This window comes from Halichoerus grypus, chromosome 7 (assembly GCF_964656455.1).
Source record: "Halichoerus grypus chromosome 7, mHalGry1.hap1.1, whole genome shotgun sequence".
NCBI classification, from domain to species: domain Eukaryota; kingdom Metazoa; phylum Chordata; class Mammalia; order Carnivora; family Phocidae; genus Halichoerus; species Halichoerus grypus.
In genome coordinates this window covers 113,338,136-113,362,837 of record NC_135718.1, presented here as the reverse complement: position 1 = coordinate 113,362,837, position 24,702 = coordinate 113,338,136, and the positions used below count along the sequence as shown (strand labels likewise).

Sequence of the window (24,702 nt, the reverse complement as noted above, 5' to 3'; positions counted from 1 at the left end):
GAAATCTTGAAAGGGGTCCTCTAAGCAAAGAGAGAGCCTAAAAGCAACGTAGACCAGAAAGGAACACAGACAATATACAGTAACAGTCACCTTACAGGCAATACAATGGCACTAAATTCATATCTTTCAATAGTTACCCTGAATGTAAAGGGGCTAAATGCCCCAGTCAAAAGACACAGTATCACATTGGATAAAAAAACAAGACCCATCAGTATGCTGTTTGCAAGAGACTCATTTTAGACCCAAAGACAGCCCCAGATTGAAAGTGAAGGGGTGGAAAACCATTTACCATGCCAATGGACACCAAAAGAAAGCTGGGGTGGCAATCCTTATATCAGACAAATTAGATTTTAAACCAAAGACTGTAATAAGAGATGAGGAAGGACACTATATCCTACTTAAAGGGTCTCTCCAACAAGAAGATATAACAATTGTAAATATCTATGCCCCTAACATGGGAGCAGCCAATTATACAAGCCAATTCATAACAAAAGCAAAGAAACACATCGACAACAGTACAATAATAGTGGGGGACTTTAACACCCCCCTCACTGAAATGGACAGATCATCTAAGCAAAAGATCAACAAGAAATAAAGACTTTAAATGACACACTGGACCAAATGGACTTCATAGATATATTCAGAACATTCCATCCCAAAGCAACAGAATACACATTCTTCTCTAGTGCCCACAGAACATTCTCCAGAATAGATCACATCCTAGGTCACAAATCAGGTCTCAACCAGTACCAAAAGATTGGGATCATTCCCTGCCTATTTTCAGACCACAGTGCTTTGAAACTAGAACTCAATCACAAGAGGAAAGTCAGAAAGAACTCAAATACATGGAGGCTAAAGAGCATCCTACTAAAGAATGAATGGGTCAACCAGGAAATTAAAGAAGAATTTAAAAAATTCATGGAACAAATGAAAATGAAAACTGTTCAAAATCTTTGAGACACAGCAAAGGCAGTCCTAAGAGGAAAGTATATAGCAATACAAGCCTTTCTCAAGAAACAAGAAAGGTCTCAAGTACACAACCTAACCCTACACCTAAAGGAGCTGTAGAAAGAACAGCAAGTAAAGCCTAAACCCAGCAGGAGAAGAGAAATAATAAAGATCAGAGCAGAAATCAATGAAATAGAAACCAAAAGAACAGTAGAACAGATCAACGAAACTAGGAGCTGGATCTTTGAAAGAATTAACAAGATTGATAAACCCCTGGCCAGACTTATCAAAAAGAAAAGAGAAATGACCCAAATCAACAAAATCATGAATGAAAGAGGAGAGATCACAACCAACACCAAAGAAATACAAACAATTATAAGAACATATTATGTGCAACTATATGCCAGCAAATTAGATAATCTGGAAGAAATGGATGCATTCCTGGAGATGTATCAACTACCAAAACTGAACCAGGAAGAAATAGAAAACCTGAACAGACCTATAACCACTAAGGAAATTGAAGCAGTAACCAAAAATCTTCCAACAAACAAAAGCCCGGGGCCAGATGGCTTCCCAGGGGAGTTCTACCAAACATTTAAAGAAGAATTAATACTTATTCTTCTGAAACTCTTCCAAAAAATAGAAATGGAAGGAAAACTTTCAAACTCATTTTATGAGGGCACCATTACCTTGATCTCCAAACCAAAGACCCCCTCAAAAAGGAGAATTACAGACCAATATCCTTGATGAAAATGGATGCAAAAATTCTCACCAAAATACTAGCCAATGGGATACAACAGTACATTAAAAGGATTATTCACCACAACTAAGTGGGATTTATCCCTGGGCTGCAAGGTTGGTTCAACATCTGCAAATCAATCAAAGTGATACAATACATTTATAAAAGAAAGAACAAGAACCATATGATCCTCTCAATAGATGCAGAAAAAGCATTTGACAAAGTACAGCATCCTTTCTTGATCAAAACTCTTCAGAGTATAGGGATAGCAGGTACATACCTTAATATCATAAAAGCCATCTATGAAAAACCCACAGTGAATATCATTCTCATTGGGGAAAAACTGAGAGCTTTCCCCCTAAGATCAGGAATACGGCAGGGATGTCCACTATCACCACTGCTATTCAACATAGTACTAGAAGTCCTAGCCACAGCAATCAGACAACAAAAAGAAATAAAAGGCATCCAAATCAGCAAAGAAGAAGTCAAACTCTCACTCTTTGCAGATGATACAATACTTTATGTGGAAAATCCAAAAGACTCCACCCCAAAACTGCTACAACTCATACAGGAATTCAGTAAAGTGGCAGGATATAAAATCAGTGCACAGAAATCAGTGGCATTCCTATACACCAACAACAAGAAAGAAGAAAGAGAAATTAAGGAGTCGATCCCATTTACAATTGCACCCAAAACCATAAGATACCTAGGAATAAATCTAACCAAAGAGGCAAAGAATCTGTACTCAGAAAACTGTAAAATACTCATGAAAGAAATTGAGGAAGACACAAAGAAATGGAAAAATATTCCATGTTCATGGATTAGAAGAACAAATATTGTGAAGATGTCAATGCTACCTAGAGCAATCTACACATTCAGTGCAATCCCTATCAAAATACCATCCACTTTTTTCAAAGAAATGGAACAAATAATCCTAAAATTTGTTTGGAACCAGAAAAGACCCCGAATAGCCAGAGGAATGTTGAAAAAGAAAAGGAAAGCTGGCGGCATCACAATTCCAGACTTCAAGCTCTATTACAAAGCTGTCATCATTGAGACAGTATGGTACTGGCACAAAAACAGACACATAGATCAATGGAACAGACTAGAGAGCCCAGAAATGGACCCTCAACTCTATGGTCAACTAATCTTTGACAAAGCAGGAAAGACTGTTCAATGGAAAAAAGACAGTCTCTTCAACAAATGGTGTTGGGAAAATTGGACAGCCACATGCAGAAGAATGAAACTGGACCATTTCCTTACACCACACACAAAAATAGACTCAAAATGATTGAAAGACCTCAGTGTGAGACAGGAGTCCATCAAAATCCTAAAGGAGAACACAGGCAGCAACCTCTTTGACCTCAGCCGCAGCAACTTCTTCCTAGAAACATTGCCAAAGGTGAGGGAAGCAAGGGCAAAAATGAACTATTGGGACCTCATCAAGATAAAAAGCTTTTGCACAGCAAAAGAAACAGTCAACAAAACCGAAAGACTACTGACAGAATGGGAGAAGATATTTGCAAATGACATATCAGATAAAGGGCTCCTATCCAAAATCGATAAAGAACTTCTTAAACTCAACACCCAAAGAATAAATGATCCAATCAAGAAATGGGCAGAAGACATGAACAGACATTTTTGCAAAGAAGACATCCAAATAGCCAACAGACACATGAAAAAGTGCTCAGCATCGCTCAGCATCAGGGAAATCCAAATCAAAACCTCAATGAGATATCACCTCACACCAGTCAGAATGGCTAAAAATAACAAGCCAGGAAATGACAGATGTTGGCAGGGATGCGGAGAAAGGGAACCTTCCTACACTGTTGGTGGGAATGCAAGCTGGTGCAGCCACTCTGGAAAACAGTATGGAGGTTCCTCAAAAAGTTGAAGATAGAGCTACCATATGATCCAGGAATTGCACTACTGGGTATTTACCCCAAAGATACAAATGCAGGGATCCAAAGGGGTACGTGCACCCTGATGTTTATAGCAGCAATGTCCACAATAGCCAAACTATGGAAAGAGCCAAGATGTCCATCGACAGATGAATGGATAAAGAAGAAGTGGTATATATATACAATGGAATATTATGCAGCCATCAAAAGGAATGAAATCTTGCCATTTGCAATGACATGGATGGAACTGGAGGATGTTATGCTGAGCGAAATAAGTCAATCAGAGAAAGACTTGTATCATATCACTTCACTGATATGAGGAATTCTTAATCTCAGGAAACAAACTGAGGGTTGCTGGAGTGGTGGGGAGTGGGAGGGATGGGGTGGCTGGGTGATAGACATTGGGGGGGGTATGTGCTATGGTGAGCACTGTGAATTGTGTAAGAATGTTGAATCACAGATCTGTACCTCTGAAACAAATAACACATTATATGTTAAAAAAAAAAAAGAAGATAGCAGAAGGGGAAGAATGAAGGGGGGGAAATCGGAGGGGGAGATGAACCATGAGAGACTATGGACTCTGAAAAACAAACTGAGGGGAGGGGGTTGGGGGGATGGGTGAGCCTAGTGATGGGTATTAAAGAGGGCGCGTTCTGCATGGAGCACTGGGTGTTATACACAAACAATGAATCATGGAACACTACATCAAAAACTAATGATGTAATGTATGGTGATTAACATAACATAATAATAATAAAAATAAATAATAGATTACTGGTTGGAGTGGAAAAAAGTGATAAAAGGCATCCAATTTGGTAAGGAAGAAGTAAAACTGTCACTATTTGCAGATGACATGATACATATGAAGCCCTAAATACTCCATCAAAAAAATGTTAGAAGTATTAAATGGATTTTGTAAAGTTGTAGGATACAAAATTAATAAACAGAAATCTGTTGTGTTTCTATATACTACTAATGAAATAGCAGAAAGAGAAATTAAGAAAACAATTGCATTTACAATTGAACCAAAAAAGATAAGATACCTAGGAATAAATTTAACCAAGGAGGTGAAAGACCTATACTCTGAAAACTATAAAACACTGATGAAAGAAACTGATGACACAAACAAACGGAAAGACATACCATGCTCATGGATTGGAAGAATTAATATTGTTAAAAGGTCCATACTACCCAAAGAAATCTACAGATTCAACGTAATCCCTATCAAAATATCAATAGTATTTTTCATAGAACTAGAACAAATAATCCTAAAATTTGTATAGAACCACAAAAGACTCCAGAAAACATAAGCCATCTTGCAAAAGAAGAACAAAGCTGAAGGTATCAGAATCCTAGATTTTAAAATATACTACAAAGCTATAAAAATCAAAACAGTATTGCACTGACACAAAAATAGACACATAGATCAATGTGAGTAGATCTATGGATAAATCTATCCATAGGTCTATCCATAGGACATAGAGCCCAGAAATATACCCACACTTATCTGGTCAATTAACCTATGACAAAGGAGGGAAGAAAATATAATGGGGGGGAAGATAGTCTCTTCAATAAATAATGCTGAAAAAACTGGACAGCTACATGCAAATGAATGAAACCACTTTCTTATACCATACACAAAAATCAACTCCAAATGGATTAAAGACCTAAATGTGAGACCTGAAACCATAAAAATCCTGAAAGAAAGTATAGGCAGTAATCTCTTTGACATCAGCCTTAGCAAAGTATTTGTGGATATGTCTCCTCAGGCAAGAGAAACAAAAGCAAAAATAAACTATTGAGACTACACCAAAATAAACACCTTTTGCACAGCAAAGGAAACCATCAGGAAAACAAAAAGGCAACCTAGTGAAAAAAGAAGATATTTGCAAGTGATATATATAAGAAAGGGTTAATATCCAAAAAATATAAAGAACTATACAACTCAACACCAAAAATAAATCCAGTTAAAAATGGGCAAAAGACCTGTGTAGACATTTTTTCCAAAAATGATGTACAGATGGGGATGCCTGGGTGGTTTAGTCAGTTAAGCATTGGACTTATGATTTCGGCGCAAGTCATGATCTCAGGATCATGAGATCAAGCCCCGTGTAAGGCTCTGCACTCAGTGTAGAGTCTGCTTGAGATTGTCTGCCTGTCTCTCTCCCTCTGCCCCTCCCCCATCTTGTGCTCTCTCTCACTCATTAAAATAAATAAATAAATAAATACAATCTTACAAAAAAAGATGTACAGATCACCAACGTACACATGAAAAGATGTTCAATATCATGAATCATCAAGAAAATGTAAATCAAAACCACAATGAGATACCACCTTATACCTGTCAGAATGACAAGAAATAACAAGTGTTGGTGAGGATGTGGAAAAAAGGGAGCCCTCATTCACTGTTGGTGAGAATGTAAGTTGGTGCAACCACTGTGGAAAACAGTATGGAGATTCATCAAAAAATTAAAAATAGAACTGCCATAAAATCCAATAATTCCACTACTGGGTATTTACCCAAAGAAAATGAAAATACTAATTTGAAAATATGTATGCACACCCATGTTTATACATTATTTACAATATCCAAAATATGAAAGCACCCTAAGTGTCCATCGATAGATGAATAGATAAAGAAGATTTGGGATATATATTCAATAGAATATTACTCGGCCATAAAAAAGAATGAGATCTTGCCATTTGTGACAACATGGATGGGACTAAGTGGGTATCATGCTAAATGAAATAAATAAAAGAAAAGCAAATACTGTATGATTTCACTTATATGTGGAATCTAAAAAAACAAAACAAATGAACAAATAAAAGCAGAAACAGACCTGTAATACAGAGAACAAACTGGTGGTTGCCAGTTAGGAAGTGGATGGGGGGATGAAAAAAATGGATGAAGAGAAGTGAGAGGTACAAGCAAAAAGAAAAATTATATTCTTCTTCCTTCTCTGGTGGCTCAATCCCTCAGGGATCCAACCTGTACTCTAAATGATGTTAAGTGTGAGTCTTTGTGTCTTTTTGTACGTTATGCATTTGATATGGGTTAGGAACTTGTGAGAAATTTTAAGTGTGCTTACAAAGAAGCAAGTTGAATAGAGTTACGACTTGACGCCACAGATCAAAATCTCTTCTGCTTCTCTTCTACACAGCAAGACTTAGATCTTTTCTTAAACAACTTCACTCAGGAATAAGGAAAATTTTTGGATAAAAGACCAAGGCTTTTCTTTCCTACCAATTCATTCACTCCTTTGAGAGCCTCAGCTCAAGTCTTCACTCCCCTTAGATACTATTTTTAATCAACATACCTCTGCTGTGGGCCAGATACTGCAAGTATGAAGTTATTTATTGCCCCTTGCTAAGCTGCATTTCTTAGCAGTTCAGTTCCATTTCTCTTTTCTGTTCCCATTTTGTTTGGACTCTAGATGGCAAAGTACAAAGGATTATTGACCTGGTTGGAAAAATACCGGTTACCTTTCTTCTGTAAAACCAACTTGTGTTTCCATTACATTCTCTGTCAGGAGCTCATCAGTTTCATTAACTCCCCAGAAGGAGGTAAGCATGAGAGTGTGTGTGTGGAGAAATGTGGGAAACTAGGCTTCATAATAATCCTGTCCCTGTTAGTTCTATAGTAAGGTACAAATACTGGCCACCTTTGTAGCCTTAGATGTGAGGGTGTCTCAGCTTGTACTACAGCAGTAAGTGAAATCTTAGGCTGAAAAATTGGTACCTAGAGCAATAAGCAGGAATCAGATAGGTTATGTGTATTAGTTGTCTCACTGCAGCCAGAAATGAGAGAATTACTGGTGGATACACAAAATGGCAAAATTGCCTAAAATATATCCAGAATCAACATAGCTCACCACCATCATTGCTCCAACCTGGTCTAAGCCACCATCGTTTCTCACCTAGCAACTGAAATCATCTCTTAATTAATCTCCTTGCTTCTTCTCTTGTTCTTCTGCTCACAGCAGCCAGAGAGAGCCTTTTAAAACTTAATTCAGATCATGTCACTCCTCTGCTCACTGCTCCATACCCCCACCAATGGCTCCTGTCTCAGTGTAAAATCCAATGCCCCTACAATGGCCTTCACGGTCCTAGAGATGTGGTTCCATTACTTTTAAGACCTCATCTGCTCCTACTCCCCCCACCTTGCTTACTCCATTTCAGTTATACTTGACCTGCTTGCAGTTCCTCAAACATGCTGTACACATTCTCACTTCAAGGCTTTGTACTGACTGTTCACTCTGCCTGGAATGCTCTTTCTTCATATATCCACATTGGCTCCCTCTCTCACCTCTTCAGATCTCTGTGCAAATCTCACTTCCTCGGTGGAGGCTACCCTGATGACCCTAATGTCCACTCATCCAACTCTTGCCCTAGCACTCTCACCCCCCTTTACCCTCTCTTACTTTTTCATTTTTTCCTGTAGTGCTTATAACGTTCAACCTTACCAGATAATGTATTTATTATGCTTATTGTTTATTATCTGTCTCTTTCACCAGAATGTAAGTTCCTTGAGGGCAGGGATTTTCTGTTTGCTGATGTATCCCAAACACCTAGAATGGTACTAAGTAGTAGACATGTAATAAATATTTGTTGAAAGAATGAATTAATAACATTTCCATCTAGGGCTGAATTGATCATTTGACTCTCAGCTCCACCCTGGGGAAAGTCAAGATTCAGGAGATACCATTGAGTAAAATGTAATAAAACACCCAATATACTCATCTCCTTCCTTCAATATATATATTGGATTGGCAAAATCACTGTCAGGTGGGGATTACAGAAGGCAAGAGGTCTTGGTCAAAGGGTGTTTTTAATCTGTGGGTTGTACTGTGTTTGTGGGTCCCTCGTATTATGCATGTTACTAGAGGGTCTGTTTTCTTTTTTTTTTTTTTAAGATTTTATTTATTTATTTGACAGAGAGAGACACAGCAAGAGAGAGGGAACACAAGCAGGGGGAGTGGGGGGAGGGAGAAGCAGGCCTCCCGTGGAGCAGAGAGCCCGATGTGGGGCTCGATCCCAGGACCCTGGGACCATGACCTGAGCCGAAGGCAGACGCTTAACGACTGAACCACCCAGGTGCCCAAGAGGGTCTGTTTTCTACCTTCAAAAGTACCACATACTCATAACCGGCTCATCTAACTGGCCACTATTTTTCCTCACTAACTCTGACTGAATGGGGGTCTAGCTATGAAAGGCTGAGAGAGGTGCTGGGGAAAGAGCTCATTCTCTCTCTCTCTCTCTCTCTCTCTCTCTCCCTCCCTGCATGGACTTTTCCTGGCAGCCAAGATGATGAGATGGAGAAAAGCAGACCAGTGGCTACTCCATAAGTGCATTGGTGGGGTCAGAGGGATGTGGCGGTTCTGTACCTACCTCAACAGCAGTACAGGTAGGTTCTTGGAGTTGTTTCTGGAGCCTTTGCAAGTTCTTAACAGCTTCCAGGATGCCCCAGAGCACTTATTGACAGTAATGTATGTATATGGGAAATATAATGTTTTATATTTTTGTTTGGGTAAAAGTCTTTGAAAATGGGTCCACAGTGTAGATTAGGGCAAAAGCAATCAGAGTGCCTTTCTTTTATTCATCCATCCATCCATTCATTTAACAGTGTTTGTTGAGCACTGAACAAGAGCCATAAATCCCCACTTAATAAAGCTGCCACAACGGTGGGGAAACAGACAAGGAACAAGTAAATAAACAAATCCCTACAGCACAAGTGTTGGGATGCACTGCTTTCTGTTCTGTTGGGTCCAGTGGTTGATGAGTGTGGGAGGTCAGCAGCCAGCACTAGCTGACACTCCAGTTCAGCAGCGTTAAGTTTCATCTAAGCACAAGCTCTAGTTTAAGGGTAAAATCCTGTATTTCCAGGGAGCAGACAGGGAAGAGCTAGACAGACTCTCTTTTAGTTTGTCACTCAGACTGCAGCCCTGGCAAAGTTGTGAAACAGGGAATGTAGTCTTTTGCACCTTTGGGCTCCATTATTCTTCTTCTGGCTGTTCCTAGTCCGTGATATAGCAAAAGTTCTTTTTTCTTCTCATCTTCATTTTTTTGGATAAAACTCAAATGTCTCATGATCCATCCTCAGAGTCTAGCAGTTTTCCCTAAAGTGACAGTTTTTCTCACAACAACAGAAGTCACAAAGATCCCTATCCGTTAAGTCCCTTTTCCGCATGCCTCCATCTGCCCCTACATAATGGCATTACTAGAGACGATGGCTTAACCTAAAGAAGTGACTAATGGTGATATTGGATGCAACAGAGCAGGCTGATGGTGGGGAGTGGTATCAGCTGCTACACCCAGATGCAACCACTGAAAGGGCAAGGTAGCTCTGTGCTTACCCTTTCTAATCTGTAGGTGAAGAGCTGGTGGATTTCTGGATCCTTGCTGAGAAGATCTTGAGCATAGATGAGATGGACCTGGAAATGAGAGACCACTATCTGTCCCTCCTCCTTGTGCTGAAGGCTACCCATCTACAGGAGGGCTCAAGAGTGGTAACTCTCTGCAACATGAACATCAGTAAGAATTATAAAGCATATCTGAACTGAAATTACTGGGGGATGTAACAAAGAAATCAATTCAGCGTCTGATAACACTCAGTCTCTCATTTTGCAGACTGCTACCCTCTCCATTTTCTATGTATCAGGGATGCCACTGGGAACCCTTAACAGGGAAGTGTTGCAAGAGACCAGTTATCCTTAAACTTCTTCCTGAGATATTACTCACCAGTAAAGGTTGGCTGAAAGGAGTGAGGAGGAATTGGGACAGGGTAACTAAACAGCTCCTGCATCTTCTGAGATTGCATGGCTTGTCTTTTTTTAAACTGAGATTCCCTAGAGCAAACTACAGCTCACAGGCCAAACACAGTTCATGTAGCCTATGAGCTAAGCAAGTATTTATATTTTTCAAGGGTTAAGGAAGACGACTGTGCAGCAGAGCCTGCATATGGCTCTCAAGGGCTAATATATTCACTATTTGGCTTTTTACAGGTTTGCCAGCCTCTTCTCTAGAATATCAGATTCATCTAAATTTATTTATTTCTTATTTGTTTGTTTGTTTAGTTATTTATTTATTAATTAAGTAAAGAGACATTCCTAACCCAAATATAAATGTCTTCCAGAATATTTGCTGTTTGGGATTAGTCACATTCCTCTATTCATAGAGATGATTGAGAATTTATGACATTAAAATCAGGGCTAGTAATGACTCCTTCAAATTATCCAATCTAAACCCCTTCCTACAGGCAGATCTGACTCAGAAATCCCATTCTTAAACATATTTCCTTGTGCCTTTTGCTTTTCTCTACAATAACATCCAGTTGTCTAAAAAAATAATTCAAGGAATCCCATAAACTGGCTTATTTCTATGGGGAAGAAGGAAGGTAATCAGAGAAAGGGGTCACCGTTCCCTGAGAAAACCGTAAAAATGTGTTTATTATATATTTGTCCTGTCCACACCCCAGGGTTGCAGGAAGAACAAATGAAATGCTATACACAATGACATTTGGAAAAATTCAAAAAAACACTCCCAACATCATTATCATCATCATCACTACATCATTTTCATCTTTCATGTCTCTTTTCTTTCCAGAGTCCCTCCTGAACCTCTCCATCTGGCATCCCAACCAGTCAACCACCAGGAGGGAGATCCTGAGCCACATGCAGAAAGTGGCTCTGTTCAAAATTCAGAGCTATTGGCTCCCCAACTTTTACACCCATGCCAAGACAGTTATGGCCAAGGAGGAATCATGCCAAGGTCTGATGCAGGAATATGAGACTCGCCTGTGCACCATTTGCTGTACTCACATAGGAGGACTCCCTCTAAACATGAGCATCAAGAAGTGCCACCACCCCCAGAAGCAGTACTCGAGCAGGAAGACCAAGAGGAGGATGTGGCAATTGATAGACCATGGCTCTACTCTGGAAGTGGATACCAAGCCAGACACCAACATTACGCCCTGCCAGGAGTTGTGTTCTCCAGAGAAGGACACATACAAATACAAATATATGCAAATGTCTTCCCCAAAAGTGACTTCTTCAAAAGAGAGAATAATCAGTTCCCTGGAAAAGGATATTTTCTGTGCCAGGAAGTCCAACATGAAGAAGAAAGCCAAGAGCCACCTCCACATGGAGGGCCTCTTTGAGACAACGTTCTCTACACACCTGAGGACTGTCACCCCCATCATCAATCACTCCGGCCAGATGACAGTCAAGAAGGCCATCAAGCAAAGCATCTCCTTAGGATACACCCACTGGGCCTTGTGTGCTGATGCCTGTGCAGGGAGTCCCTTCCGGGACCACCTGAAAAAGCAGAATTTGAAAGTGGAGATCCAACTCTTGGACCTCTGGCAGGACCTGCACCATTTTCTCAGTGTCCTGATGAGTAACAGGAAGACTGGGAATGCCACCTTTCGGCACATGCTGGGCAACCGAATTTGTGAGCTCTACCTGAATGAACAGATTGGTCCATGCCTACCGCTTAAATTGCAAACCATTGAAGGCCTGAAGGAGATGCTGCCTTCTGGGGATATAAACCCCTGGATTCCCAGAGCCCAGAGGGAGATCTGCAAGGTAGGCCATGCCTCACAGAAGTGGGTTAGTACCTGGAAGATTAGGTCAAGACTGACCAAAAATCTTATATGGTCATCTAGACTGGTTAAGTTAATGATATAATTACCTACATAATTCTTCACATATTGAAGACTTGGTTGATCTCTTAGGAAAAAGCTATACAAATTTCCAAGAAACAGCCAAAATCCAAAGTAGAATGGAAGTGGGCGAGTGGTCAACATCCAATTTTATTCCTTCTTTAATTTCCCCTTATATGGAATCTCCCAAAACCAGGAACCTCAGAGTGTTCTACTGAGGGAAGTTCTAAGAATTCCATTCCAAACATTATGTATTGAAATGCAGGGTAAACTAGACTAACCATTAAGGAAATGGCCAATTGGTAGGAGTTTATTCTTATCCCAAAACATTAGATAAAAACTATGCAACTGTCCTGAAGACTCACAGGAGATGAGGTCCATAGCCTGAATATTGTAGGGTCAAGATCTTGGCAGAAAACAAATGGCAGAATCGAGTTGGGTAGCAGATGAAAGCCTGATACAAGGGACTGCTTACAAAGGAAAGGGCATGAGGGTAGGGAAACCACAGGAGATAGTGCAATACCTCAGGGCCAGTAAGGGTGGGTCACTTCTCTCCCTCCGAGGCCTGAAGAATTGAGGAGAGGGAGTAATTACCAGAATCAGGAGAGAAAGAGGTGCATAGGGTGGGACACTTGGCAGGTAACTGTCAGTAGAAGTGTATAGCCAGTCCTCTGTGATCTGGCCAGAAGGGATCAAGGGGAATAGCTAATCCCAAGCTCACTCTCCTCCTGCTTTCCCATCTCCTGCTAGGACTCCTAACTAGATCAATACAACGTGAGGTCAAGGGAGCCTGTTGATGTGGTCCATACAGGTTAATTTCCCAAGGCACAAGCAGAGTGAAGAAGGATAGAGAGTAGATCTGGAAGGGCAGGTGGATATAAACAACTTATTTAGTGCATTAAGATGTATTTGCCTTATAAAGCATGTGTAAACATATTACCTCTTTTAGGCTTCTTAGTACCTCAGAGACGGACAGGGTAGTACTATTGCCACTGTTGTACAATTGAGGTGAATGAGACTCCTAGAGGGTAAGTGGATTAGCCCCAAAGGCACACAGCAGGCTAATGGAGAAACCAGAATCAGAACCCAGGAGGTCTTGGCTCTAATAACAGTACAATCTCCAGTACATCTTAGTTATCAACAGTTACACATTGAATAGATCAGTCCAGTGGATGCACAGCCATAGCTCTCCTTTGCACAGTTCTTTAGTGGAAGGCCAGAGGCCCCGCTTTTCTTTGTGGAGATATTTGGAGCTAGAGGCTTAGACTGGGGCTGTGCTTTTTGGATCAGCAGATACACGCAGCAAAGCCCCCTGCCTGGACCTTGGTCTTCAGCAAAGATATTGATGGTATTTGTATATAGGTAAGACTAGCCTATCACAGTTTCTCAGGTTAAAAATCTTGATATCATCCATGACTTGCCTTTCTGTCTCACACCCATGTATAGTCTATTGGTGAATCCTGTTGGCTCGACCTTAAAAATATATCCAGAATCTGGCATGCCTCCCCTTCCCTATTACAACCACTCTTGTCCAAGACCCATTCAGTGCCACCTGGATTACTGCAGTGGCCTCCTAAATGATGCCTGTGGATTTGTCCTTGGAGATGACAAGCAGGCTCATTTCCACACTGGCCATGGTGATTCTGCAAAAACATAAATTGCGTAATTTAACTGAAAATAAGTAAAAGGAAGTGAGTGGGGACCTTGAAAACAGATGACCTTCTGTCTTCAGTAAAATACAAAGTCCTTGCCAAAACTGACAAGGCCTACATAATTTCTCCTCTACCTCCCCTCTTTGGCTTCATCTTCCACTGCCTCTGGGCACATCACTCCAGCCATGCTAGGCATACTGTCTACTCAGTGGCAGTGCTCCAACTGTGTATAAAGTGCAGATGCTCACACAGCTGTGCCCCCCACTCCTTCAGCTGTTTGCTCAAGTCATCTCAGTGAGGCCTTCCTTAGCCACTTCATATAAAATTTCATCCCATCCCCACTTTATTTTTCTACTTAGCATTTATCATTATTCAGATCCAACCATCCATTCTTACATACATATGTACATACATACGTACACTCTGTGTGAGTGTGTGTATAATACATGTATAATCCTTACAATGTACATGTATGTGTATGTGCATACAATATACATCTATTATATACACATATACTTGTATTATTTTTCAGATAGATGCATAATATGTATATATGTTTAACTTATTTTGCTTATTTCTCCCTATGAGGGCTGGGGTTTTCATCTGTTTTGTCAGTACTGTCTCCCCAGCATTTAGAACACTACCTTAGGGTATAGTATTCAGTGCTTGATAGTGCTGATAGACATTCATGCTCAATAGATATCTATTGAACTAATCAATCCCAGTTAGCAGTGGTCCCTCTTTTGGCCTTGCCCAGGGCTATCTTTTCTGTTTGGAGACAACTAGATTCTGTGAGAACTCTGATTTTCATCCATCTCTTCAATCATCCTCCAATTATCCAATCAACCTTTGTGAATTGCCTATAGCATGCCCACTGATATGTCCATTTCCTAACTTCCAACTCACCAATGTGAAAACAGTCTATGAGCAGTAGGGGAAAAAGTTTTTAAAGTTCTGGCTGTGTCACTGTTGGGCTATGTGGTCTTGAACAAACCCAAAGTCTAAATTCTTGAATTTCCCTAGGTCTCTTTGCCTCATATATAAAATGAGAATTGGGACAAAATCATATTTTGTCATTGTATTTGTGGATTTAATAAGTTTATGGATACACTGAGAATACCGTACTGTAAAAGGAAATGGGTAGAGAGAAGTAGATGTGAACCTGGAAGACAGAGCATCAGCTTAAAAATTGCCTTGGGTTCTAACCAAAGAGGGGAGGATTGAGAGAAGGTACTGAAGATGGCAGGAGTAAGGAGTTCCACAGACACTGGAAACTATTTACTATCTGGCCTTTTATGCACTGCTCTCAGGATGGGACAGGAGAGTTTACCAAGTGATGGACAAACTGAATTCTGAAGGAAACCCTAATACATTCTAATGGAAAACAATTATAGAGTGAAACCATATGATAGTTGTCTTTCTCTGCTTTACTTATTTCACTTAGCATAATTACCTCCAGTTCCATGTCGATGCAAATGGTGGGTATTCATCCTTTCTAATGGCTGAGTAATATTCCATTGTATATATGAACCACATCTTCTTTATCCATTCATCTGTTGAAGGGCACCTTGGCTCCTTCCACAGTTTGGCTATTGTGGACATTGCTGCTATGAACATTGGGGTTCATGTGCCCCTTCTTTTCACTACTCCTGTATCTTTGGGGTAAATACCCAGTAGAGCAATTGCTGGGTCATAGGGTAACTCTATTTTTAACTTTTTGATGAACCCCCATACTGTTTTCCAAAGTGGCTATACCAACTTGCATTCCCATCAGCAGTGTAAGAGGGTTCCCCTTTCTCAACATAAAGAATAGCACGGAGGACATTGGAGGAAGGAAGGGAAAACTGAAGTGGGGGAAATCAGACAGGGAGACGAACCATGAGAGACTATGGACTCCAGGAAACAATCTGAGGGTTTCAGATGGGAGGGGGGTGGGGGGATGTGGTAGCTCAGTGATGGGTATTAAGGAGGGCACGTGTTGTAATGAGCGCTGGGTGTTATACGCAAATAATGAATCATGGAACACTACATCAAAAACTAATGATGTACTGTATGGTGACTAACATAACATAATAAAAAAACAATTATAGAAAAAATACATATATATTAAAAATAGTAGGTCGGGGTGCCTGGGTGGCTCAGTCGTTAAGCATCTGCCTTCGGCTCAGGTCATGATCCCAAGGTCCTGGGATCAAGCCCTACATTGGCCTCCCTGCTCAGCAGGAAGCCTGCTTCTCCCTCTCCCTCACTTGTGTTCCCTCTCTGGCTGTGTCTCTCTCTGTCAAATAAATAAAATCTTTAAAAAAATAGTAGGTCAAATTTTATTTATTTTTTACTTGGATTCAATTAGCCAACGTATAGTACATCATTAGTTTCAGATGTAGTGTTCAATAATTCATCAGTTGCATATAACACCCAGTACTCATCACATCACGTGCCCTCCTTAATGCCCATCACCCAATTACCCCATCCCCCCCTCCTCCCCTCCAGCAACCCTTAGTTTGTTTCCTATAGTTAAAGAGTCTCTCATGGTTTTTCTCCCTCTCTAATGACTTCCTATTCAGTTTTCTCTCCCTTCCCCTATGATCCTCTGCACTGTTTCTTATATTCAACATATGAGTGAAATCATATAATTGTCTTTCTCTGATTGACTTATTTCGCTTAACCGAATACCCTCTAGTCCCATCCATGTCAATGTAAATGTTAAGTATTCATCCTTTCTGACGGCTGAGTAATATTCCATTGTATATATACACCACATCTTTAACCATTCATCTGTTGATGGACATCTCAGCTCTTTCCACAGTTTGGCTATTGTATACATTGCTGCTATAAACATTGGGGTGCAGGTGTCCCTTCGGATCACTACATTTGTATCCTTTGGGTAAATACCTAGTAGTGCAATTGCTGGGTCATAGGGTAGCTCTATTTTTTTTAAGATTTTTTTTATTATTATTATGTTCAATTAGCTAACATATAGTACATCATTAGTTTTTGATGTAGTGTTCAATGATTCATTAGTTGCAAATAACACCTCTATTTTTAATTTCTTGAAGAACCTCCATACTGTTTTCCAGAGTGGCTCTCCCAGCTTGCATTCCCACCAAGAGTGTAAGAAGGTTCCCCTTTCTCTGCATCCTCACCAATATTTGTTGTTTCCTGTCATTAATTTTAGCCATTCTGACTGGTGTGAGGTGGTATCTCATTGTGGTTTTGATTTGTATTTCCGTGATGCCAAGTGGTGTGGAGCATTTTTTTCATATGTCTGTTGGCCATTTGTATGTCTTCTTTGGAGAAATGTCTGTTCATGTCTTCTGCCCATTTCTTGATTGGATTATTTGTTCTTTGGGTGTTGAGTTTGATAAGTTCTTTATAGATCTTGGATACTAGCCCTTTATCTGATATGTCATTTGCAAATATCTTCTCCCCTTTTAGTTTTGTTGACTGTTTCCTTTGCTGTGCAAAAGCTTTTTATCTTGATGAAGTCCCAGTAGTTCATTTTTGCTTTTCTTTCCCTTGCCTTTGGAGATGTGTCTAGCAAGAAGTTGTTGCAGTCAAGGTCGAAGAGGTTGCTGCCTGTGTTCTCTTGTATGATTTTGATGGATTCCTATCTCACATTTGGATCTTTCATCCATTTTGAGTTTATCTTTGTGTATGGTGTAAGAAAATGGTCTAGTTTCATTCTTCCACAGGTAGCTGTCCAACTTTCCCAGCACCATTTATTGAAGAGACTGTACTTTCTCCATTGGATATTTTCTCCTGCTTTGTCAAAGATTAGTTAACCATAGAGTTGAGTGTCCATTTCTGGATTCTCTATTCTGTTCCATTGATCTATATGTCTGTTTTTGTGCCAGTACCATACTGTCTTGATTATTACAGCTTTGTAATATAGCTTGAAGTCCAGCATTGTGATGCCACAAGCTTTGGTTTTCTTTTTCAACATTCCTCTGGCTATTTGGGGTCTTTTCTGGTTCCATACAAATTTTAGGATTATTTGTTCCAGCTCAGTTGCATTTCTATACACTAATGATGAGACAGAAGAAAAATTAAGGAATCGATCCCATTTACAATTGCACCAAAAACCATAAGATACCTAGGAATAAACCTGACCAAAGAGGTAAAGGATCTGTACTTTAAAAACTACAGAACACTTATGAAAGAAATTGAGGAAGACACAAAGAAATGGAAGAACATTCCATGCTCATGAATTGGAAGAATAAGTATTGTTAAAATATCTATTCTACCCAGAGCAATCTACACATTCAATGAAATCCCTATCAAAATACTGTTGACATTTTTCATAGGTCAAATTTTAAAAAGTAATTATAGGTTTAGATATTGTTTTATTATATCTATTATTTATTACTATTATTTTGCTGCAAATCTATTTCTTCTAATGGAAAATGCTTATTAAGCACTGTTTGTTAAGATACCAATTAGATCACTTATTCACTAGTTATTAGTCATAAATCTTTTAAGCTAGAAGGAACATTAACAGGGTACTCATTTCACACATGTTTATTTATTATTCATATTTAATATATATATATTTAGAGATTATCCACTGGTCAGTCACATCATATTACATTATATATTGCTGATATTAAATCACTGAGCTGAATTTTCTCAGGAATATATTTCACTCCAGTTCCCCAGGAGCCCAGGAGATCTGATGAAGTTAATATAACTCGTACTCTTCAACTCATCTTTTGGCAGCATGACTGGGGCGGTTTGTGGAAACAATCTTATATTTCTTAAAAATTACTGTTGTTGACTCATTCCCTGCAAAATAATGCCTAGACTACTTAGCAAGGTATTCGAGTCCCTCCTGAATAGTCCCAACGAAACTTCACTGCCTCATTCCTTGCCACTATGCCACCCCTGTGCTCTTTGCAGGATGCTATAGCCCACCTATGCTGGAGTGAGTACTCATCCTTCTCAAACATGTCCTTTCCCATCTCTGTGCCTTTGCTTAAGTGTTTCCTACTGCCTGGAATGCCCTTTACTCAACTTCCACATGGTGAGCTCCTACTTATCCTGCAATATGCAAATTCTGTTTAAAATTTCCTTGCCTTTATGAATTCTTTCTGGATTTCCTGGACTCTGCTCCCGGAGAACTTTGTTCACCCTTATACTGTAGCATGTGCTATCCTGAGCTGTTCATCATGCTAGAAGGTGAGCTCCTTGAGAACAAGGTTTGTAGCATATTGATCTGTATTCCCAGCCATTTGCATAGTGCCTGGCAGAAAGGAGGCCCTCAGAAACTATTTTTCAAATAGATGAATGAATAAAGGTGAGAGTACAGACAAATAAACCTAGCTGAGCACTAGCTCTTAGGTGTTTTTGTTGTTGTTGTTTTTTGTTTGTTTAATGTAATGAAATATTCTTCACAAGTGGGTAAGGTCTTCAAGTGGGAGATATTGAGAGAAGACACTTCAAAAAAGATCTTTGGTTTTCAGGACCATTTTGAGAATCAAATGAGATGGTACTTTATTTAGAAAAGAACAAGGAAGTATGAAGATACCAAGTAATTGTCTTTCAGTATTTGTTATTCTTTTCTTAGGCAAATATCAATTACAATTCTCTGAGATTCAGAGAGAGACTGCACAAGCTGCCATATTCGGGGAGACATAGGTTGCCTCCTGGTTGATCATGGCTAATGTTTGCTGTTCCACTGTATCTCCAAATTAGAGAATCCAGAATCTGCAGCCTGCTCTTCTCCCACGTGATCACTAGCACAAGAGATGCAGCGAACTGAGCATCACCTCATAACGCTTATGTCCTGTTTGGATTTCAGATGCTCAGCTCCTGGTATGATGAATTTCTGGATGAAGAGGACTACTGGTTTCTCATTTTTACAGTAGGAGGGACTTTGAGTTGGGGAAGAATCATGAGGTTGTGGGAAGAAAAAAGAGTAACTGCTCTCTTAGAAGCCTTATTTGTCAAAGTAAATGAAATCTTTATTTTTCCTAGAGGCCACTGGGCATTGACATGGTCCCCGATATTCTAAACATAAACCTCAAGGAAAAAGACTCAAGTGCAATAGCTGATTGTGAAGAAGTCACATTCATATAGAATTTCTCCCTTATAGAAATGGGTTTGATTAGAAGAGGGTGGGGGTTGGTGTGTAAAGGAGCAACGGTTCTTAACAAAATGAAAGCAATCAGCATAAGTTCATGTGACAAGGAGGCACAGTAGGACTGGGCTGTTTACAAAAATCTTGCTGCTGGTGTAGTTCCTACAGCAAATGCTCTTTGCCCCCATCCCTTTCTCTTAGACTCAGGCCAAGTTCATCAGCAGCAAATGGCATAAAAAAGGATCTATAAGTAAAGAAGAGAACATTCTTCTTTATAAGAGGTGTGAGGAATCCCTGGAGCTAAGCCAGGGTTTGGCTAACATGGAGGAAATGGATTCTATGCAGTGGCAAAAGATAGCTACTGAGGACTTGAGACAAGGCGGGTCTCTCCAGGTAGAACTAAAGTCTCCAGTGTTCCAAGCAGGTAAGGGCAGTCACCATAATTTTTTGACCCTAACATATAGGCAACTGGGAAATATTAATATTTAACATTTAGTGATTATTTACTGCACATCAGCACTGTGCAATGCAAAGATTGCCTCATTTGATCTTCAAAATAACCTATGAGGTAAGTACTGAGTAACAGCGGCACAGAGAGGTTAAGTGACCTTCCCAAGGTCACACAGTAAGTGGCAGAGCCAGGATCTCACTGACTGGCCACTTAAGTTTGGCCAGACTCATGCCTATCAAAGCATCACCTTAGCTACAGAATAATTCATTTTTGTACATCTGATAAGCATATTCCACCTTACCACACCTCCTCCAGAGTAAGATCCAAAGCATTTCTGTGAATATATTTTTAATAGCTACTCCTCTTTCCCAACATAACAAAAGCAGCTCACTCAGGCAGTAGAGAGGAGTGGGTAGGAACACAAGGCTCTGCTGTCCCAAAGGACTGGGTTATATCCTAGGTCTGCTAGTGACTGTAAACTTGGGCAATGTATTTAACCTCTTTGTAAGCCCCAGTTTTCTCATCTTTAAAATGGGGCTAATCATAATAAGTTTGCTGTTTGTTGTGAAGAAGCTCCAAGGTCACCTATGAAAGCTATTACCACAATGCTTGGCAATAGTGAAAAGTCCAATAATGTCAGCTATTAATATCCAAATTGAACAAAGTGCTTTAATTATCTATGCTGAGGCAGTCAGAGTACTGCAGTATTTCTCAAACTTCAATCCACAATAAACACATTTGACGTCAGGGAACATATACTTGTATATATATGTGTGCATATATGTGGAAAACATTTTCACAAAGCAATACTTACCCTTATTATATAAGATGATTTCCTCCAATATTCTCTATACTATTTTATTCTATTTCATTTTGTAAAAGCTGGCAATGACAATTTTTCAACATATTATTGAGTCATGACCTGCACTTTTGAAAACACAGAAGAGGAATAAGCCAAAGCTTTGAAAATTCAATTCCACTGCTTCCTTGCTCAGTGAGCCTGGGAGAGTTACTTCATCTCTTTGAGCCTTATTTTCTCAACTATAGAGTGGGGATAATGGCCCCTACTTGGTAGGATTGTTGAGGGGATTGGAGGCAATGCATTTACACAGCAAACAGGTGCTCAATAAGTACTTGTTAGATTATACTAAAAAAATTCAACTTTTTTAAAACTTTGATGTGCACTCCATATACAAAACAAGATGCCTTGAATGCTTGCCTCTCAGAGCCATGCTTGGGCATGAGTTATTAAATCTAGCATGAACAAACCCTCTGTTTCATATCAGAGTTTCACCTTCTCTCTAAATCCTGAACATGCCAGAACCTGTCCCAGAAATCAAGAGAAAAGTGGAAGAAAGGATGGCTGGTAAATTTCATTTACGCACACATACTTGGCAATAGGCATTGCTTTGGTGGCCTTGGAGTGTCAGGGATGGCCAGGAAGAGTGAGAATCACTCTCCATGAAGATGCTTCTTCCCTCCCCCAGCACACATCATTATTTCCTCCACCACTGCTTTTTTTGAAATGCAAGTCTGGCCTGATAAAAGTCCTCCTGTATATTTGCCTAACCCAGGGCCCTGACTCCCAGGTGGGCTGATGCCTCCACTCAGGGTACACCATAAACTCACAGTGCATCAGAGCTAGAATACTCTCAGCTTTTATATGGAGAAAATGAGTCTCTGAGAAGTGGAAAGACTTGGCCAAGTTTGCTTAGCAAGGGAGGGATTGGTCCAGGACTAGAAACCTGGATCTATTGTAGGAATGATCTACTGCTCTTACAACTTACAGCCAGATTCCCCTGGCTGAGAGATGATAATGATAACAGTGACAATGCCGACATAAGGACGACTAACATTTGTGGGTCTGTACCCCAGCATTCCTTCTAGACTCCCAACAGTATAATCTTCAGAAAGTACTGGACTGCCTTGGGAGAGTTTCTGAAGAACTGTGTGCAATTAGACTTACTTTAAACCCCAGAACTCACAACATGATTGAGTGTTTTCACCTTGGTAGGAGGCAAGGTGCTGCTAATCTGCATCTATTGTCCAGTACATGACTAAAACTTCCCTTGATGTCTCAGCCTTCCTGCCTCATCTTATTTTGGATGCAAAAAGATATTCCCTCTCAATTAACTATGTATAGCTATAAATAATGTATGCTATTTCTAGAAAAAATAATTTGCTCTCGAAGGACAATGATTTGCAACTATTAATGATATTCACATACATGAGCTGTCAATTGTGAAAGTAATTCCCAAAGACAGAGCCAAGCAAGAGAGAAAGTTCCTAGCATGTTATTTCCCATATATTATCCCTAAGTGTATCAGATTCTTTGAAGCAATAGCAGAATGTTTGAAATACATTTGCAATTCTTTCCCACAACAGATGGCTACTTTGAAGGGGTCAGTATTCATTTGGATAAATTACTTCTTGTATATGTGTTAACAATTAGTACCTCTTTCAAAATCATATCTCAGTTACCCTAGTCTCCCTCAGGCAGAAAATCTCCATGGGTCAGGTGTCCCCAAGAAGGGCAGAATCCCCCTATTCTGGAGAGGAGGGAAGGCTTTATTTCCTTGCTTCTAATTTGGCCTGAGGAGCTTATATTCCTTGTGTAAATGTTTTATTAAAACATTATTATCTTACTTAAATAACATTTTAAAGGTAATATCTTCAATAAAAGTGTATGAATCTTTGAACCAGAGTTGACAACCAGGCTCTATCCCTTTTTTCCCCTACTTGATAGACATAGAGAAAATGTCCTTTGAGGAACTCTGCTATAAGTTTCCAAAGGTGGCCATACAGAAGATCAGTGATGACTACAAAATATATTGTGAAAAAGCACCTAAAATAGGTAAGTGTTGACAACTCAGAGAGAGAGTTGAGACAATCCGGTAAGAGAGTCTCCAACCGCAAGAGGCATAAGCCAAGAGAGGAACCATGCTTCTTTTGAAATGAGGGATGGTCAGGGGAGAATTGCCACATCTTTTTTTCTCCTACACAGCCACAGAAGTGCATCATGAAACTGACAGGCAATTATAAATGAATGAGGGTGGTGATGAAAATTGTTAATTCCTACCTTCTCACCTAGTTATCATCCTGGGGTTTTATAATGCAGATTTGTCTTCTACCAAGTTTCTTAGAGTTGGAGATGTGTGGAAGGAGGTTCGTTGGCGTGTGTTCTTAGTAATAACCCCTTTAAAGAAATAAGGAAAGCAGAATTGGAAAGGTAGATGCTGAACTGCAAGTCAGTTACAATAGACCTCAGCAGATCCACAGAAGAAGCTCTAAAACTAGGATGGCCTTTCAGAGTTGTCCCTCACTGAGACAAAGGATTTTTTTTTTTTTTTTTTTACATTCACATTGACTCATAAGGGATTTGCTGCCTGGGGGGAGGATATAACCTAGGGTCAGGCAGCACCCTTTGGCTGAGGCAATGCCCAGAGGGGACCTCAACTATGAGCTGTCTGTAGCCAACACCCCAGGCAGCTGGGAATGAATGCTTTGGTCCTAAAAGGAGGATTTAAGCTGTGCATCAGCTGTGCACCACAGCACCCTGTTGACTTTCTTTGTATGGAAATTTCACTCCATCTTGGAATAGCTACCCCAGGATTCTGGTTGGTTCCTTTTCCTAGGGAACTTAGACTAGAAGGGCTGACTCACACTCCTATAGCTTATCTGGAGACCACAACGAATACTCCTCTTCACCCTCCTTTGCTACCCATCCTAGCGTCCCTTTATTTCCAGCTAGTGTCTCTGCTGGTCTTGGGGGACTTACCTGGGAGGATGACGTAGACTGTCATCCCTAAGAGGCCTGAGCTCCCTGGTCGTCATGATTTCTCAGACTATAGTTACTACGCTTGACAATTTATCATCAAAATTGGGCAGCAGAATACCAAGAGTGCCAAATGAATTTTCCACTGCCCCTGCTGTATTACTGGTGACCCTGATGCTAAGAGTCAATTACCCTCTCAATACAGTAACTCCTTTTCTTGCCTGCTAGCCTCTTAACCTAAGGAGCTTAAAGCAACTGAGTGCCTACTCTGTCCCGAGTAGAAGCATTCCCCCTCTGGGAACCAGGATCTCTAGACCAGCACTGTCCGGTACAGGAGCACTAGTATCATGTGGCCATCGAGCACTTAAAATGTATCTGATACAAAGAGGTTACACAAAATACATATTATTAAAATTAACTTCATCCTTTTTGTTTTATCTTTTTTAATGTGACTACTAGAAAATTTAAAATTATATATGTGATTCATGTTATATTTCTATT

At 40.0% G+C, this 24,702-nt stretch overlaps 1 protein-coding gene across 1 annotated transcript in view; it reads left to right on the top strand.

The window, feature by feature from the left end:
- The first annotated feature begins 7,022 nt into the window (after positions 1 to 7,022).
- The window catches only part of RGSL1 (regulator of G protein signaling like 1), a 69,875-nt gene continuing 52,195 nt past the window's right edge, over positions 7,023 to 24,702 (top strand). The window contains exons 1-7 of the mRNA XM_036078641.2: positions 7,023 to 7,152; positions 8,888 to 8,992; positions 9,958 to 10,119; positions 11,191 to 12,170; positions 19,697 to 19,759; positions 20,177 to 20,399; positions 23,173 to 23,280. Of these exons, the coding sequence (XP_035934534.2) occupies positions 7,023 to 7,152; positions 8,888 to 8,992; positions 9,958 to 10,119; positions 11,191 to 12,170; positions 19,697 to 19,759; positions 20,177 to 20,399; positions 23,173 to 23,280 (1,771 nt within the window). The remainder of the gene's footprint in view (positions 7,153 to 8,887; positions 8,993 to 9,957; positions 10,120 to 11,190; positions 12,171 to 19,696; positions 19,760 to 20,176; positions 20,400 to 23,172; positions 23,281 to 24,702) is intronic.